The 19207-nt window shown below is 38.3% G+C and overlaps 1 protein-coding gene across 2 annotated transcripts in view; it reads left to right on the forward strand.

Annotated features, from left to right (window-relative positions):
• The window catches only part of LOC124721118 (SRSF protein kinase 3-like), a 396756-nt gene that overhangs the window by 306159 nt on the left and 71390 nt on the right, over positions 1–19207 (forward strand). For both annotated transcript variants that reach the window (XM_047245935.1, XM_047245934.1), the window contains exon 9: positions 11302–11514. In XM_047245935.1, coding sequence (XP_047101891.1) covers positions 11302–11514 — 213 coding nt within the window. The remainder of the gene's footprint in view (positions 1–11301; positions 11515–19207) is intronic.

Consider the following 19207-nt stretch of genomic DNA (forward strand, 5'->3'; position numbering starts at 1 on the left):
TTGCATTATATGCCTGTTGCATCCCTGTGCGTGTGTGTGTGTGTGTGTGTGTGTGTGTGTGTGTGTGTGTGTGTGTGTGAGTGAGTGAGAAAAAATGGCTGGCAGTAGCTGTGCAAATGATAGTGATACCGTGAGAGAAATTCTTAATTTCAAAGTATTAGATTTAGAAACCTTTTAAAGTGTTTCGTAATGATGTTTATGTAGTTGGCTGTCTACCTGACATATTTGTTGCTTTTCTTTTAATGCTTGGCGTACAGACTGTAAGTAACAGGATGATGTATGAATCAGGTGAATTATGTAAGTGGAACATACTTCAAGGAAATCCGCACTGTATTAATATTATAAACTCTGTAGTAAACACAGCTGTGGTTGCATACAAGTTCTTAATTTTTATTTTTAAATGACCAGTTTTGGTCTTCTACAGAGGTCGTCATCAGATCTACATTCCTGGATGACAGTAGGAATCGCTGGCATGGAGCAGACCCATCTGTGCTGATGTGGTTAATACTGCTATATGAGCACTGCTCCCCCCAGCAATTCCTGCTCTCATAAAGGAATGTAGGTCTGATGATTATCTCTGTAGAAGGTCAAAACCTGTCATCTAAAAATAAAAATTAACAAGTTATATGTGACAATGACTCGGTTTACTAAAGAAGTTAAAATTTTGCATTGGTTTTTTTGAAGTGACCATTACTGATTTCCTGTCACATGCTCAGTCTCTAACATCCTCACCATTGATGAAATGTTAGAGTTCAACTTTTCTCTGGGTATTTACAGATATGACATCACAAATGTAGTGGCTATTTTTTGAACTATCATTTACTCCTGCTGATGAAAATATCAGTATGTTTTTGAAATATTGTTTGCACACTCAAAGTAGTTTTTTAATGTTATTGCATATATATAGATGATAACTATTTTAGTTTTATTTGTAAGGTTGTCTGAAATTAAGCTGCCTTATTTGAGTGTCTTCCTGTTACACCATACTGCTGTTAATCTAAATAAATATCTGGGTAACATTTTGTGACACTTTTGTATAATGGTGGACTCTAGTGAAAGTATGTTATTTCACTTTGGAAAAACTTATTTATTAGGAATGAAACACAGACAGCACTCGTGTAATATTCTGCAATATTAATTATTTGTTGCACAAATCGGTTTTCGGCTGTTAGTCCATCATTAGGTACAAAGATAAGTATATGATGCAGTGAAATTTTATTGATCAAAGATTTTAGACTAGTGCATTTACAGAGTATCTCCTTTTCAAGAGATGAAAAATTTTAATGTTAGAATTAAGAATAAGAATAATTGAGCAATAAACTTTGGTGATGTATTCCAAAGATGTGTCTGAACAAAGTAATCTTGTATTTAATAGTTTCTAAATCACACATAAATAAGATATAATCACAATATTAAGCAGGTGAGTGCAGCAGCCGTGATTATACAAAGCAAAATTTTTTAACACAATGAGAGAAATTGTAGTAACTGAAATGAATGTAAATGGGGCTTTTGAAGGGGGGGGGGGGGTAATTTACTACAAGGTCTGGATGGGATTATGAGTAGTATCTGCAGCCAGAAGTGGCAAGTAAGGGAACTGTGCATGGTCATTCAGTATTAAGTTTGGGTTGATGGACATGGTTTAATAATTTCCATTATTTCAAGGTAGTTCATCCTCCTCCCTTTTTGGATGTGATGTAATACTTCATATTTCACCTTGTAACTATGGCCAGCTTTAAGCAGATGGTCTGCAAAACTAAGTCTCCTTTTCTAAGTTTCCAACTTCTGTGGTGTTACTTGAAGTGGGTACATACTGCTCTGCCAGACACCCATATGGAATATTCCAATATTGCAAGTAATTTTATACATTCCAATCTTTTCCAAAGCTGGAATGCTGTATTTACCATTGGGCAAAAAGTGTCCAGTGGTGTTTTGCACATAAAATGATGTTTATGCATTCCTGGATTTAAGCTTTCTGGCTACATTAAGTGAGACTTCTCCTAAAAATGAAATTGTGCACCATTTATTGCGTTCTTCAGGTGGTGGATCAAGGACAGGGTTGGTTGGTTGTTTGATTTTGGTGGAGGGACCAAACAGTGAGGTCATTGGTCCCATCTGATTAGGGAAGGAAGTAGGCTGGGTCCTTTCAAAGAAACCATCTCAGTATTTGCCTAAAGCGATTTAGAGAAAACATGGAAAACCTAAATCAGGATGGTCAGATGAACCTATTTGAACCATAGTCCTCCCAAATGCGAGACCACTGTGCTAACCACTGCACCCCCTTGCTCAGTAAGGACAGGGTGAAGAAGGGAGTACACCTGTTGCTTCAGCCTTTTGAGAGTTATGGATTCCACTGAAGTAGAAGGATAGCCATTGTTTGATGTTATTTGAATGATTGCATTTAATTCCATTTTGAAGTTGTCTTCACCCATGGGGATGGAATTAAGTGATGTATCATTGAATAAAAGGCAGTATGTTTATGGTTCTCTGGGTGCTGAGAACTGGCCAGTATTGCCATATCTATGGTGGTTATCTATCGTGGTAGGTTTCCTATAAATCTTGAAAGTATGAATATGGTCACTGATGTCAATGGTTAAATCTAAATAATTTATACAGTGTTTAGAATTTAATTGCTTGAGGAATTCTTTTAGTAGCCTGGTAATAACTGTCCATAAGCACAACATGTCACCGACATACCAAAACCAGTATCCAACTTTGGAAAAGAGTGGATTATTTTCCAAAAGTTGGTTTCAAAATTGTCTATGAACATTTCAGCAAGGACTGGACTGAGAGGAGTTCAAAAGATAAATTACATGATCTGCGCCCTTTAATTTTGGAATTTATTTTGAAAGTAGTTTGGTCCTGAATAGTTTGGCACTTTTAGCTTTCTGTTAATCATACACAGTACACATGATGTCATTAACCTCCTCTCTCTCTTCCCTGTCCAGTATATCGACTTCCACTGAAAGTAGAGGGGCCAAAATTCATGTGTGTGTGAATTCTAGGCGTGTACTCACATGACCATGAATAGTACACCACCATTTTATTTCTTATTTGATTCATGTTTTTTTGTACAATATCCACTGCCTTTTTAGAAGTTGCAGTCTTAATAAGACTAAAATCAAAGACTGCTGCTTCTAAACAGGCAGTAGACATTGTACAAAAAAACATTGATCAAAGAAGAAATGAAATGGGGGTACAGAATTCGTGATCAAGTGAGTACGCACCTAGAATTAACATAATATGAATTTTGGCCCTGTTACGCCCAGTGGAGTTAGATATATTGGACAGTGAGGTGAGAGAGGAAGTTAATGATGTCGTGCGTACCATGTACAAAAAACAGAAATATAAATGTAATAACTATTCAGGACTAAATAACTTTCAAAACCAATTCAAAAGTTAAAGGGTGAAGGTCATGTAACTTACCTTTTGGATTTAAAAACGACCAATGAAAAACTGAATGTACTTTGAAAAGGCTTAAAATATTCTCCAGAAAAGAAAGAAAAAAAAACTGGAAATAATACAAGTAGACCTAGAATGTGCATCAGATAAGGACATCTCTTCCAAACATCTTGTATCCCACAAACTGGAAATATCTAACCTTATTTCTGGTGCTTCACCAGCTAAAGAACAGAATATATTAAACAATTTCAAGGAGAAAATGAAAGACAATGATGTCATAGCAATCTGTTCAGTCAAAAAAAAAAAAAAAAAAAAAAAAGAAGAAGAAGAAGAGGGAAACATTCCACGTGGGAAAAATATATCTAAAAACAAAGATGATGTGACTTACCAAACGAAAGCACTGGCAGGTCGCTAGACACACAAACATACACACAAAATTCAAGCTTTCGCAACAAACTGCTGCCTCATCAGGAAAGAGGGAAGGAGAGGGAAAGACGAAAGGATGTGGGTTTTAAGGGAGAGGGTAAGGAGTCATTCCAATCCCGGGAGCGGAAAGACTTACCTTAGGGGGAAAAAAGGACGGGTATACACTCGCGCACACACACACATATCCATCCACACATATACAGACACAAGCAGACACACAGAATATGTCTGCTTGTGTCTGGATATGTGTGGATGGATGTGTGTGTGTGTGTGTGTGTGTGTGTGTGTGTGTGTGTGTGTGTGTGTACCCGTCCTTTTTTCCCCCTAAGGTAAGTCTTTCCACTCCCGGGATTGGAATGACTCCTTACCCTCTCCCTTAAAACCCACATCCTTTCGTCTTTCCCTCTCCTTCCCTCTTTCCTGATGAGGCAACAGTTTGTTGCGAAAGCTTGAATTTTGTGTGTGTGTTTGTGTTTGTTTGTGTGTCTATCGACCTGCCAGTGCTTTCGTTTGGTAAGTCATGTCATCTTTGTTTTTATATATATATATATATATATATATATATATATATATATATATATATATATATATGCTGTTGTCTTAATGAACAAATGTGACGATATTAACAAAGTGGAAAATTTCTTAAATGTCCCCAACTTCCAACAGATACAGAAAGATGCCGCACAATCGTATAATAATAAAATTAAAAGTGTTATCAAACTATGTAAAAGTATAATATTACACTGATGATTACTTCCCAACCAACATGAATCCTATAGTTAAAGATATCATCCCAATCCGGCCTGGGGTGTCTTCATTCTCATCTCCATGTTACAAATTAAATTAGCCAGTGTGTTAAATGACCTGCTCAAGGTTAAAACGAAGTTCAAACCTGGTCATGGTGTCCTTAATCCAGTTGACTTAGTGAGCAAGTTAGAATAGATGCAAATCCCCCCTAGTGCCATCTGATTTCTTTTGATGTTAGCAACTTTATTCACTAATATACCTGTTCAGAAGTGCCTAAACATTCTCACACAGTTACTAGATAAAATGGGAGTTACTTTAGTTGTCACAGATGAAATAAGGTTAGCTATAGAAAGTTGTCTTACACAAAATTATTTCCATTTCAGTGGCACGGTATACAAACAGTTGTATGGTCTAGCTGTGAAAATCAATAAACCATGTCAATAAACCCTAGCTTAATACTGAATGATCACACAGTTCCATTACTCACCACTTCTAACTGCAGATGTCACTCATAATCTCATCCAGACCATGTTTTAAACTACCCCTCTTACTCACATGCCCCATTTTCCTTTATTTCAGTTACTATGATTTCTCTCATTGTGTTAAAAAAATTTGCTTTGTGTAATCACAGCTGCTGCACTCATCTGCATAATATCACCATTATGAGGGTTGTAGCAAAAGCAAGGTTCCCGTATTTTTTACAAATAGAAAACATTGTTTATTGTTATTTATTTATACATCATTGAACAGCTTACACTTTTGTCTATTTTTCAATATAGTCTCCATATTTTTCAACACACTTTTGAATACGGTGCTCCAGCGTTTTTATTCCTGAGTCGAAGTAGTCTCCCACCAACCCGTTGAGGAAGTGTGTGACCTCTGCTCAGACTTCATCATCGCTCTTGAAGTGTTGGCCACCTATGTGTTCCTTTAGCTTGAGGAAGGGGTAATAATCGCTGGGGTCTAAGTCCAGACTGTACGGGGGATGGGGCATAACAATCCACCCAAAATTTCTCCAAAAGCTCTGTGTTTAACAAACGATGTGGGGTAGAGTGTTGTCGTGAAAAAGCACCGCTCCCTCCTTCAGTTGTCCTGTCTGGCGATTCTGGATTGCTCGCTGGAGTTTGGTCAATGTTTCACAATATCTGTCTGAGTTTATTGTCATCCCAGGTTGCATGAAATTGATGAAGAGTACCCCCTTCTGTTCCGAAAACACAGTCACCATAACCTTTCCTGCCTGGCAGTGAACCAGGGTGTAATGAAACACCCACGTTTCATCTCCCATGATGACAGAGTCCAACAACTTCTACTTGTTGCCTCCCCACTCACATTGTTGAAGAAACTTGCGTGCACAGTCAAGGCATTGCTACTTGTGTCCATCAGTCAGCATCTGGGGGACCCAGCGATCACACACACCTTGTAATAACCCAACGTTTCAATTGTGCCATGGGAAGCTTCAGGAATGCATTCAACAAGTTCACGGACAGTGACCCTCCAGTCTTTGAGCAGCTCACTGTTGATCTCCTGGACAATCGCATCCAAAACCGACAGTCTTCCACTCCATTCTTCATTGTGAACTTTCATGCAACCCTCAGTAAAAGTCCTGCACCATTTTTGGACGTGCTGAACGGACATGCACTCTCCACCACAAACCTCAGTCAGTTTCCGATGAATCTCCATGGGCGATAACTTCCTTGTGTGGAGAAACTAGATTATTGCCCAAACCTCGCACTTGGCGGGAGCGGCGATCAACACTTCCATTTCTGACGGCTGCTAAGCGAATCACGGATGGGCGGGCTTGAGAGTGGGGGAACCACTGCGCATGGCACTGTTGTCGGACTTAGCCTAGCACCTTCCCTCGAGGCTGTAGCTCATTGGGAACTTTACTCTTGGTACAACCCTCGTATATCTCATTTGTTTGGACACTACTGGCCATTAACATTGCTACACCATGAAGATAACATACTACAGACGCGAAATTTAACTGACAGGAAGAAGATGCTGTGATATGCAAGTGATTAGCTTTTCAGAGCATTTAACATGGTTGGCACTGATGGCGACACCTACAACATGCTGACATGAGGAACGTTTCCAACCGATTTCTCATACACAAACAACAGTTGACGGGCGTTGCCTGGTGAAACGGTGTTCTGATGCCTCATGTAAGGAGGAGAAATGTGTACCATCACATTTCCGACTTTAATAAAGGTCGGATTGTAGCCTATCGCGATTGTGGTTTATTGTATCGCGACATTGCTGCTTGTGTTAGTCGAGATCCAATGACTGTTAGCCGAATATGGAATCGGTGGGTTCGGGAGGGTAATACAGAATGCCGTGCTGGATCCCAACGGCCTCGTATCACTAGCGGTCCAGATGAGAGGCATCTTATCCACATGGCTGTAACGGATCGTGCAGCCACGTCAACAGATGGGGACGTTTGCAAGACAACAGCCATCTGCACAAACAGTTCGATGACATTTGCAGCAGCATGGACTATCAGCTGGGAGACCATGGCTGTGGTTACCCTTAACGCTGCATCACAGACAGGAGCGCCTGCGATGGTGTACTCAATGACGAACCTGGGTGCACGAATGGCAAAACGTCATTTTTTCGGATGAATCCAGGTTCTGTTTACAGCATCATGATGGTTGCATCCGTGTTTGGCGACACCGCGGTGAATGCACATTGGAAGTGTGTATTCGTCATCGCCATACTGGCGTATCACCCGGCATGATGATACGGGGTGCTATTGATTACACATCTCTGTCACCTCTGTTGGCATTGACGACACTTTGAACAGTGGACGTTTATCATCTGCATTTCTTCTTGGTGTAGCTATTTTAATGGCCAGTAGTGTAATTTAGAAACTATTAAGGACAAGATTATTTTGTTCAGAAACATCTTTGGAATAAGTCACAAAGTTTATTGTTCAATTATTTTCTTCTATGTACAGTCATTGTAATTTGTCTATTGTTCATTCGTTAATGAGTCACATACTTTATCTTTGTTAAATAATCTGATATTGCATTTACACTGAAATAATACCTCTTGTTTTATTCATAATTCTAACGTTAACATTTTTCGCCTCTGGAAAGGGAGATAATCTGTAAACGCACTAGTCCAAAATCTTTGTACCTGACGATGGCCTAACAGCCGAAAACCAGTTTGTGTGACAAATAATAAGTATTGTAGAGTATTACAGGACTGTTGTCTGTGTTTCATTCATAACGTATAAAATATTATACTAAGAATTGGTGTAACAGGCTTTCAATGTTATTGATACTAGATAAAGAGTCAGTTTTAAGTTGATTGCCTAGTGACTCAAAAGCGCAGAGACCTTTTGTGTATCATTTGCTATTACATGTGCTTTCAAATGTCTGTAAAGGCTTTGAAGCTTGAATGCTGTAAAGTATTTTGGCTTGGACATTCATTAGGCATCAAATTGCTTGTGTTTTCATTGATGCTAATATTCTCACTAGTATCCGCATTTCAGTAGTTCAACTATTGTGAAATAAAGAATTTTCGTGTGATTTCATTCATTTTACCCACAATTGTATCACGTTAACCATGTGAAGTCCTTTATTGTGCTTGGAGGTCCGGTATAACATTTGCCTGACTGTATCTTAATTTGAGAATTGGGGGGAAAAAATCATCTTTTCAGTGATGTAGTCCTGTTCTGTCTGGTAGTACATTTTTCCAACATTGTCCCAATGAACATGTTTCATCCATGAAATACACTTGTAGAAGGTCTGCAAAAGCCCAACCTGTTGCTGACATGCCAACGTCATCGGACACACAGTGTTTCCACCCAACAATTTCTTACATGTGGGTGTAGGTGGTCAGAGGGGGCGGAATCACATAAAGAGAGTGGATGATTAAACAAATCAAAGCCATTGTTTTCTCATTGCCAAAGCACCTTTCATTGTCCAGTTCGTTCTTTTTTTCTTTTATAATCCAAACCCACATTATACTCGTACTTTTTCACCTCGATGAGTTGGTGTGGGTGTAAATACTGTGTACTGAAATATGGGAACAAAGTTTCTGGTAGCAGCACTCTTGTACAGAATATTCTATGTATTTGTGCTGTATCAAATTGTAATAAAAACACAGCTTTTAACCATAAGACTTTGAAGGTCTCAGTAGCAATTGACAGTCAGCATGCTGCTCAAGATTGTTTCTGTGTTTGCAATGCTAGCGACATCTGTCAGAAAATAAACAACTCGTCAAATTTAGCTGTTGTCTCAATGTCAAGAGTGCATTTCATGCATCACTAAGATGATCACTGTCCTCCCCATTATAGTCTTCGTACATTCTAATCTCCACAGCCTCGTTGACAACTATCTCCCAGTAGGTTAGTATATGGGACAAGATTTTTGTTTCATGTAGCTGCACAGAAAGAAGGGAGTGGAGTAAGTGGAACACCTTCTGATAGTTGTACATCTTTGCACCAGAATCCAAGTGCTTCTTGTCAGGAAAGCTATAGCTCCTTTACCAACATAGTTCAAACACAGTAACCATCCTTCCATCTCTGTCTCAACAGTAAACTCCCTACCCCCTCCCCACTGCATTCTACTCCTACTTTCTCCTTAGTCGTGGACAGACAAGGCAGACAGTTTTTGAGTTAAATGTTCCTTCAGTGTTGAAAGACGTGGTAAATAGAATCAACAGAACTGAAACTGTTGTATTCAAGAAAAGTTGTAGGTCCATTGTGCAAATGGAATTTATGAAGTGTTTGTGCACACATTGTCAAATCTCAGAGTATGGCCAGTTATGATTATTAGTTGACCCCTCCCCCAGTTAACATAAGGTATGAGTAAATGTAAATAAACTGAAACAATTATTGCTTCCTTTCACTGAAGCACACAGGGTGCTCCCAAACAGTTTGGTTTCATTTGTCTTTTTATTTGTCAGAATAATCGTACTTATTGTAAAACATTTAGGTATGTTTGGTCTGTTGATCTCACTGTAAAGTCTGGGAATGATCTTACCAGATACATCTCTCTTCCACTGTGCAATCTGAAATGCTTTTGGTTCTATAATATATATGCATCCATTTCTTTATTTGTCATAGCATGACTGTTCATATCTTCTCTCACAAAATGACATGAGTTTGTTCTCACATGAGTAGCCCTGAGAGAATTAAGTTATACCTCTATAAATCACGATATTTCTTTTTCCATGGGAAAATTATCAGCAATTGTAGCAAAATTTTAAAACTAAAATTTATATTAGCTATGTGCACTTCGAGAATATTTAAAATCATTTCCACAACAGAAATTTTGAAAATTAGAAAGTTTCTCATAACTAAAGAAATTTCCTTGGAAGATATTATGAATGTGTGGATGCAGAGCAACAGCAGTTTAGTAAACTTGTTTAATAGTGCAGCAGTAGGACAAAAGTGTGTCGTACAAGTAACACATGTGAGTGTATAAATCTGGCAATAAAGCATACAGATGTGTGCATGTAGGCAGCAAATCTGTTACATGCTGGTTTCTAAACCAGAACCTACAGAACTGGGGGTTCTGCGAGTGTATAAATCTGGTTATAAATGATACAGATGTGTACTTGGAGGCAGCAAATCTGTTACATTCTGGTTTCTAAACCAGAACTTACAGAACTAGGGGTACTTTATCAGAAGTCACTATTATATGGGATTTAAAGGAAAAGTACCAATTTCTTCAGTAAGGCCAAATACTACTGCAAGCTGTCTGTGTCATATGACACTACCAACACAAAAACTGCTAGAGTTGCATTTGAGATGATGATGATGATGATGATGATGATGATGATGATAACAAAAACACTGAAGATAGTACACAAAATGCTGAAATATAGGGGAAAATAAAAATAAATGAAATCTCTTGCATAAGGCAGATTATTGTGTGGGTCATCATCAAAATTAATTGGTGTACAGTCCGTGGAAGTAGCTGCTACAAACAATAAAGTCAGAGACATCCTGTAATATAATCCTACCATTCATTAATAATGTATGTTAGTAATGTATGTTCTGCAAAATGTGGTTTTCTTTAAATTAAATCCTGATTTTTATTACCTCAATCTTTAATGCATAAATAATTCTTGGCCTAAAGGTAACAACTCGCTGAATAGCAGGGGTGTTGTCATCAAAAGACAAATAAACTAAACTGTAAATGTATCGTGGTTTTGGATAGATTGTTTTTGGAGCTGCAGTTCTCTCTCTCTCTCTCTCTCTCTCTCTCTCTCTCTCTCTCTCTCTCTCTCGTGTGTGTGTGTGTGTGTGTGTGTGTGTGTGTGTGTGTGTGTGCGCGCGCGCACGCACACACGCACACACACACACACACACACACACACACACACACACACACACACACTTCTTATGGCTACATTTTGCCTGCAGAATGTATAGTGACACAGTAGTCAGTTGGCACAATGCAGTTTTTTTTTTTTGTGTGTGTGTGTGTGTGTGTGTGTGTGTGTGTGTGTGTGTGTGTGTGTGTGTTTGGGGGGGGGGGTGGAGGGGCACTCTATTTGGAAAAACGATTCACCCAAAAGCTGGCAAAGTTTTCAGTCCTACTTATGAACCTTTTGACAACTCAGTGACACTATTATTCAGTGGGTTGTTACCTTTACTTATTAAATTATTTGCATTCCACTAGGGATTTTTATTATTATATTGAACTCATAATATGCGCTAGCAAGCAACTCATAAGGTAACTCATTTTCATACTTAATACTAGAACAAATTTCCAGATTTCGAGAGTAATAAAATCGATCCAAATGAGAAAAGTGAAGTTCCTCATGTGGAAGTTTCCCCTGAGGTTGAAACTGAAACACGTAGTGTGTGTAATGGCCACAATACTGAATCTCAGGACTCGGACAATGGTAAGAAGAAACCTACGCTTAGATGGAATAGAAACAGTGGAAGCTCGGATGAATCTGATACTCGACAAGAGAAAGAAGAGGGTAAGACCTTTTTTTTATATTTTTAGTTATTCTTAATGATGTGCTAAACTTAAAATGCATTGTCGCACATTGTGGCTATGTTTTTTTGGAATGTCCAATGAAATAATTTTGTATTGTTAGCAAATTCGAAATTACAAGCCAACACGCTAGTTGATTTTATATCACTTTTAGTTGGAAGATAAAAACCAACCACTTGCTTGAACATTTCGTTGTTGTTGCCGTCGTCATTGTCTTCAGTCTGAAGACTGGTTTGATGCAGTTCACTGTGCTACTCTATGCTGTGCAAAGCCCTTCACCTCCGAATAACTACTGCAACCTACATCCTTGTGAACCTGCTTACTGTATTCATCTCTTGATCTCCCTCTGTGATTTTTACCTTCCCCACATTGCCCTTTAATACTAAATCGGTGATCCCTTATTATCTCAGAATACGTTCTATCAACTGATCTGTTCTTTTAGTCAAGTTGGGCCACGAACTTCTTGTCTCCCCAGTTCTATTTAGTACTTCCTTATTAGTTACATGATCTACCCATCTAATCTTCAGCAATTTTTTGTAGCACCAGATTTCAAAAGCCTCTGTTCTATTCTTCTATGAAGTGTTTATTGTCCTCGTTTCACTTTCATGCAAGGCTACATTCCAGACAAATACCTTAAGAAAAGACTTTGTAAAATTTGTGTCTATATTTCGTGTTAACAAATTTCTTTTCCTGCCATTGGCAGTATACATTTTAGATCCTTTTTACTTCAACCGTCATCAGTTATTTTGCTGCCCAAATAGCGAAACTCATCTACTAAGTTCAGTGTATCATTTCCTTATCCAATTCCCTCATCACCACCTGATCTAATTTGACTACATTCCATTATCCTTATTTTGCCTTTGTTAGTGTTTATCTTATATTATATCCACCTTCCAAGATGCTGTCGATTTTGTTCTCCCAAAGCTTTGATTCTGTCTCCAAATTTTTCTTTGGTTTCCTTTACTGCTTGCTCTGTGTACAGATCAAATAACATTGTGGATAGTGTAAAACTCTGTCTCATTCCTTTATCAGTGACTGCTTCCCTTTCATGTCCATAGACTCTTACAATTGCAGTCTGGTTTCTGTACAAGTTGTAAATAGCCTTTAACTTCTTGTCTGTTACCCTTGCTACCTGTGCTATTCAAGATTAATATTAACGCATACTCCGTGTCAGTGAAGAAGATAAAGTGAGCACATTGTACTGTAACAATTATTAGTCTGTTGTTAATCGATTGCTTTGAATGATGTGCTGTCTTTCATTATGATGATTTGCAGTGTCCTGTATTGTACAGGTCTGGTCATGTAGCATTTGACTGTTGGGAGAAACTTAACCATAGAAAAGTAACAATACATACATCTGTTCCAGAATTCATTTCTTTTTGTATTCTAAGCTTCTAAAGTTACACAGCAGTGGACAGTTATATTTCTCATATAATATAGATGATATTTTTTGTAATCATGTCAATTTTTTGTCATTGTGACAGATGCATCTTTGCTCATTCATTGTTTCTTTCCTTACCACTTCACTAGCTGTCAGTCTCAGATGCCCAACATGGTGTATCTCCAAAGAGTTGTCAGGTGTGTTTTGTCTGATGTGTTGGCAGATATTTGCAATTTCATTCTTTCAATATGTAACTAGGGTCAGCCCAAACAAATACTGCTCATCACGTCTTTCATGTTACGCTCAGAGTTGATGGAAAGTGTCAATTTGTTTCTTGTTACAAACAATAAGATTTTTAAAATGGAAATGTACATGTCCATTCGATAGAGCAGTCTCAAATTAGTCCAGTGCAATATTCGTTTTATTGATATCTTATAACATGGACAGTAAAAATGGAAGAATAAACAGTACTTAAGCAGTGACTTAGTAGCATTACTGCATTACAGTTACAGTCGTGCTGCTGGAATACTGGTTATTATTCATGTTTTACTCTTATCATATTGATACATACAGACGAAATGAGTATTACACTAGGCTAATCTGGAACCACTTTGTCAAATGAACATGAAAATTCCACTTTAAAAATCACATTGTTCATAATGAGAAACAAACCGACACTTTCCATCAATGCTGGACATGACATAAAAGAAATGATGTGCAGTGTTTGTTTAGGCTGACTCCAGCTACACATTGCAAAAATGAAACTACAAATATCTGCCAAAACATTAGACAAAATGCACCTGATGACTCTTAGGAGAGACACTCAGTACACTTAAATAAAACATTGCTGTAGTATTTATTAAAACATTAACCTGCCAGATATCACATACTCCATATATTTTTGAATTTACATAAGACAATAGTGGTTGAATAGCAAGCAACTGTAATCTTTGCACTTCATACCATGTGGCTATTCATTGATACACAATGGTCACCCAGCAAGATCTTGCTACAGTTGCTATGACAACAAAGTTGTAGGGTAGTGGTTCAGTGATAATTTAGTTTTCTTGTGATTTTCCAGGCTTCCTTTAGATGAATACCAGATCACCATTTTAATTTCAAACAACAACTAGTTTTCCCTCAGTCTCCTGTATACTGCATCACCTACATGGAAAGAACAATCCATAGAGGAAAAACAGAAATAGAGGATGTTTATGTGCAGTTTTTAGATCCATCACTAGCAGTTTAAAATAGATTCATCATAAGCAGTTTAAAATCTGGTTAATGAGGAAGTGAGACAATGTTTAAGAAAATGGACACACACTTAGGAGCAGTTTTCAAATTCATATCCAGTCATCCTAATTAAAGGTTCTCCTAAATATCGTTAGTGGTATGTTGTGATTGTTTGTTCAGTGAGGGTTCAGATGATTTCTTGCCCCATTGTAGCTTTTGCTCTGGTTTATCAGCACTGTTCATTCAGTCAACGTCCCTTGAAGAGTCATTTGAAGCTTAGATTGGGTATGCGTTATCATTATCAAGAAGAGTTGTCATCACAGGAAGTTGCCAGCATTATTGTCATAAACTGCAGCCAAGTGACTTGAAGATTTAACGGCTATCATGAGACACCAGACATTGGAGATCTGCTGTGTAATGGCCATTCATGGACAACACCACCTGCCACTGACAGCTGCCTCAAATTCTGGCTGGTAGTTACCCCGAGGAGAATGCATTGCACTGCCTTTTTGGAGGCAAATGGGAGGAATGTGTTGACCCAAACAGTATAAAACTGACTCCATGTGATGAATTTGTTCCCTAGCAACACTACTAGCCTTCTAGTACTGTGGGATGTGAAGCAGGTTTACAAGGGAACACTCGGAATGGAACTTGAAACAGTGGTGTCACATTCTCTTCACCAGTGATAACATTATTTGTCAGTCACCTGATGATCATTATAAAAGAATGAAGACACAGCCCAGTACCATAGTGTGTCTCAGGCATGCATTCCCACAGGTTCCAGAAGGAGTCAGTCCTGTCATGTTTCGGCTGGTGTCATTATGAAGTTCTTGTAAAGTTTTAAAATCACTCTTAAATGTTTGTATATTAGTCGCAGTGTGTTGAATAGAGGTTCGACTTGAGCAGCACACATTCATTAAACACATTGGCTAGTCTCACACTATTCAGATCTGTTACCCTTGTGGCTGCCAACAACAGTGTGTCTGCTCTGTGCTCTCAGCACCCTTTCCTGCACCCCTTGCCTGGCATCACATCCACCAGCTGCAGAGGGTACATGCACTACATGAATAAAGTGTAAAATATATCTCTGACCACATACATTACTACTTACGGTATTTAGTTGAGGCTATGACTTGTGTTGTCACAATACACCCCCCACCCCCAAAAAAAGTATGAACAATATGAAAAGCCGTTAAAAAAAAAAAAGGTGGTTGCTGCCCATTACGTAAGTAATGTTGAAACAAAAGACCAAATAAAATTTTCAACAGTATTTAAATGGAAAAAAATTGAAACCTACATTATAATAAATAATAATATCCAGAATGCACTAAACTACTAAACTGTCATAGCAAAAATTCATTTTTACAACTATTTACAAACGTTCATGAAATGTGTGTGTCCATTTGATTAGCATTAGTTTTATACCAGTAGTTTTAGCTTATGGCCCTAGTTAAGTATGCTGTCCAACAAAGCTAGTATTTAAAGACACATGTCAATTAAAATGACATGTAAAAGCAATTTTAATAAAAATTATTTGAGAATTTTATGGAATCTCAAATAAATCATATTTTCATGTACATTTGCATTAATGTATGTATAACTTAATGTTTAGTGTTCTAAACATTTATAATGGGGATAAATGTTTCATCCTACATGAATAAATTTTACAATGAAAGTTTTTTCTGGTTGAAACAATGATAAAAAAAATTCTTCAGAGGAGCACAGATTCCAGTCATAAAATATTCGTCACAGGAACAAAGATTCATACGAAACAACTTCACTATTAAATTTTTACCACTTACACTACACTCACTTAACTTTTTCTCCTGTCTTTGGGTATACAGTCATAACTGTTTCTTGCTTCACTACACACCACCAGGAATGAACCTCTTCTGTGATCTATGGTGTTCTGTCACGGGACAGCTTCAGTTTTCTGGACACACAAATGAGCCCAAATTAACATCCAGTCTAATACTCTCTCATTCATCAGAGTCATCTGTAACATTCACTCTAACATAAAATTGAAAAGAAGCTGCCAATTTCAATTGAACTTGAAAAATATATTGGCATTATTAAAAAAACTAAAGTTGTAAAACTGAATGCTCCATTGAATGCCTTAGTTCAGAATTTTGTATTAAGGATGATGCAAGTGGTGATATATCTAAGTTATCCAGTTTATATTGTGACCAATATAAAGAAATATATTGTAATTTAATCAAGCACTTGCAGTTAAACACTGTAGAGTCATTAATATAGCCAGAAATATTCAAGTGATAAAATGCTACCTGCCATAAAACTTAACATTACCTTTTCTACATGGCAGCAAACAATTTTAAAGATATGTGACCCACACATATAATACCCCTCCATATATCATCAGTCATCACACAAATATCTTGTATTTTATTCTCACTTCCCATTAATTTTATGTTACTACAGAATATTCTGTACATCTATATTCAAACATATGATCAGCACTCTTAATTTTATGAAACAATAAATGCTATACCCAAAATTCTACCCAAATGGAGTACAGCAATATTAATTAACTAGTGAACAAGGCAATGTTTTGCAGTTCCTACATATGTATGGGATTTGGATGTGCATCTTAAACCCTCCTCTTTCTGTCTGCCTATCACTTCCTCCCTCTTTCTTTGTCCATCTCCTCCTGCTCTCCCTTTTTCGGTCCATTGCCTCCTCTCCCTCTCTGTGTCTGTCTCCTCACCCCCTGTGTCTGTCTCCTCACCCCCTGTGTCTGTCTCCTCACCCCCTGTGTCTATGTTCATTCCCCTCCCCCAACCTCAACCTCTTTCCTCTTACCAGTCTGTCTCATCTTGAGACTTGTTTATTGTTATTGCAAATGGAATCTTGATTGGGAATTGAAGTTGCTTAAAACGAATGGATAAATTGGTTGAGATTGTTGGTATACAGGTTATGAGAGACCTCTCCAGTTGCTGGATCTGTGAGGATAGTAGCTCCAGTGACAGTATTTCGCATAGTTTTATTCTGCAGATGGATAGGATTATGAAGTTTCAGATGATTCAGGTTCATAGCAGTAGTCTAACCATAAACCAATAAGCCGTAAATACAACTTTCCTGTTTTCTCTAAAACTGTCTCTAAAACTGACGGCAAGTAAGAAAACAAAACAAGACATTGTTGTGTGTGTGACCACTTGTTTAAAGCCTGAGTAACCACCTATTGCAGTGCAGACCACTACAAGACATGCAGGAAGTGTGTCAATGAGGTTCTGGAAGATACCAGTGGGGGTGTCGAGTATGCGAGTTTGAGAGCCTTGGCCAGCTGCGCTAGGTTTCTCTGTTGAGGATCCATGGTGCGAATGGCCCGATCAAGATGGTCCCACAGATTCTTGATTGCGTTTAAATCCAAGGAGTTTGGTAGCCAGAGCAGTACGGTAAACTCATCCTGCTGCTCTTCAAACCACGCACGAGCACTTTGTGAGCTGTGTAACACATTGCATTGCCGTGCTGGTAGATGGCATCATTCCCAGGAAAAAAATAAGCTGCGTGTAGGGGTGGACATGATCCTCACATACTTGCAACCATCCACTGCACCTTCCACAATGAGGAGATCACCCAGAGAATTACTTCCCGCCTGGACCCTTCTGATGATAGATGCAGTGTGTTCGCTTTCAGATGTTTCGCACTTTACACACCAAAAGTGATCTTTCTGATGGAGCATAAAATGTTAGTCATATGAAAAGGCCACTTTTTGTCACATAGTGGACGTCCAATTCCTACCTATGTTGCTGATGAACAGCAGTCAGGATGGATGCATGAACCAGGTCCTGTTATGAAGGACCAAACGCAACATCATTTACTGAACTGTCCTTGAGGAGACACTGTCAGTAGCCCCTGTGTTCATCTGGATGGTCAGTTGCTCGGCAGTTGTGTGTCTATTCACCTATACACATCTCCACAGCTGTTGGTCAGCCCTCTCATCATAGATGGCGCACCACAATTGCCTCAGCCTCAGTGTCAGTTTTATGTGGTGCCATTTTGTCATCCACAATATACTGTAACCACAGCAGCACATGAACACTTTACAAACTTTGCTGTTTCAGAACTGCTTCCACCCTTGGCCTGAAAGCCAGTGATCATGCCCTTTAGGACGCCAGAAAAATCACTCCATTTTTGCATTACAACAATGATTACACTGTTTTGCACATCCCCGCGCAGTCAGTTTTAACAGAAGAACTGTACTTTGTCATTTCAGAAATATGTAGCCTATGTCAGTTTTCGAAGTAAATCAGTCAAGAGCTTGTCAAGATTTTTGGTAACAGCATTTCCCTTATGTAAAATTAGGTAAACACACATGTAAAGAATAAAATGCTGACAACTATAATTCACACCACTCGATCCATATTCAGGCACTTCATCACAGACTCAGCTTTTTTATATGTTCAAGTAAAAATTGTTCTTAAACCTAACAGTTTCTTATACCGAGAAAGTAATCTACAGGCATTGGGATAGGGTATCTCCACTCTCTCTAAAGGTCTATGATATAGTTAAAAAAATTTTCTTCTTTTCCTATCCAGTTCACATGACTTTGATAAACCTTAAGACACACATGACTTAGTATATTTCTAATTAAACTTGGTCTCAGTGTCAAACTTCATCTGTATTACCTTCTTATTGTTCCTTCCTAAAGCCAATTTCTTTCCATTGACAGTTAATAGTGAATTTCTTAGTAAGGTATATGTACAAGCAAATGGCTGTATGCTGTTCTACATATTAGTCTTCTGTAGCTAACCCCAGGGGTGGTGGGGCGGCTGTGGTGCAGGATGGCTGGAGGCAGAGAGCTGAGGCAGGATTTCAGGCTGGTGGTGGCCCAGTGAATCTCAGCTATCAAAAATTATCACTTTATTCAGTCAAACATTTGCTCTATGTTAGCATCTGGAGCCTTGTGGCTAGTGAGGTTGCAGCCAGCCAGCCAGCCAGCCCTCTACAACATGCACACCCTTGTTTGATTATGACAGTGCTCAGTATGCAGCAGATGACCTGGTTATATGAGTCATGCCAGACAGTACCCTATATAGGCTGC

This window comes from Schistocerca piceifrons, chromosome X, assembly GCF_021461385.2.
Source record: "Schistocerca piceifrons isolate TAMUIC-IGC-003096 chromosome X, iqSchPice1.1, whole genome shotgun sequence".
Lineage (NCBI taxonomy): Eukaryota > Metazoa > Arthropoda > Insecta > Orthoptera > Acrididae > Schistocerca > Schistocerca piceifrons.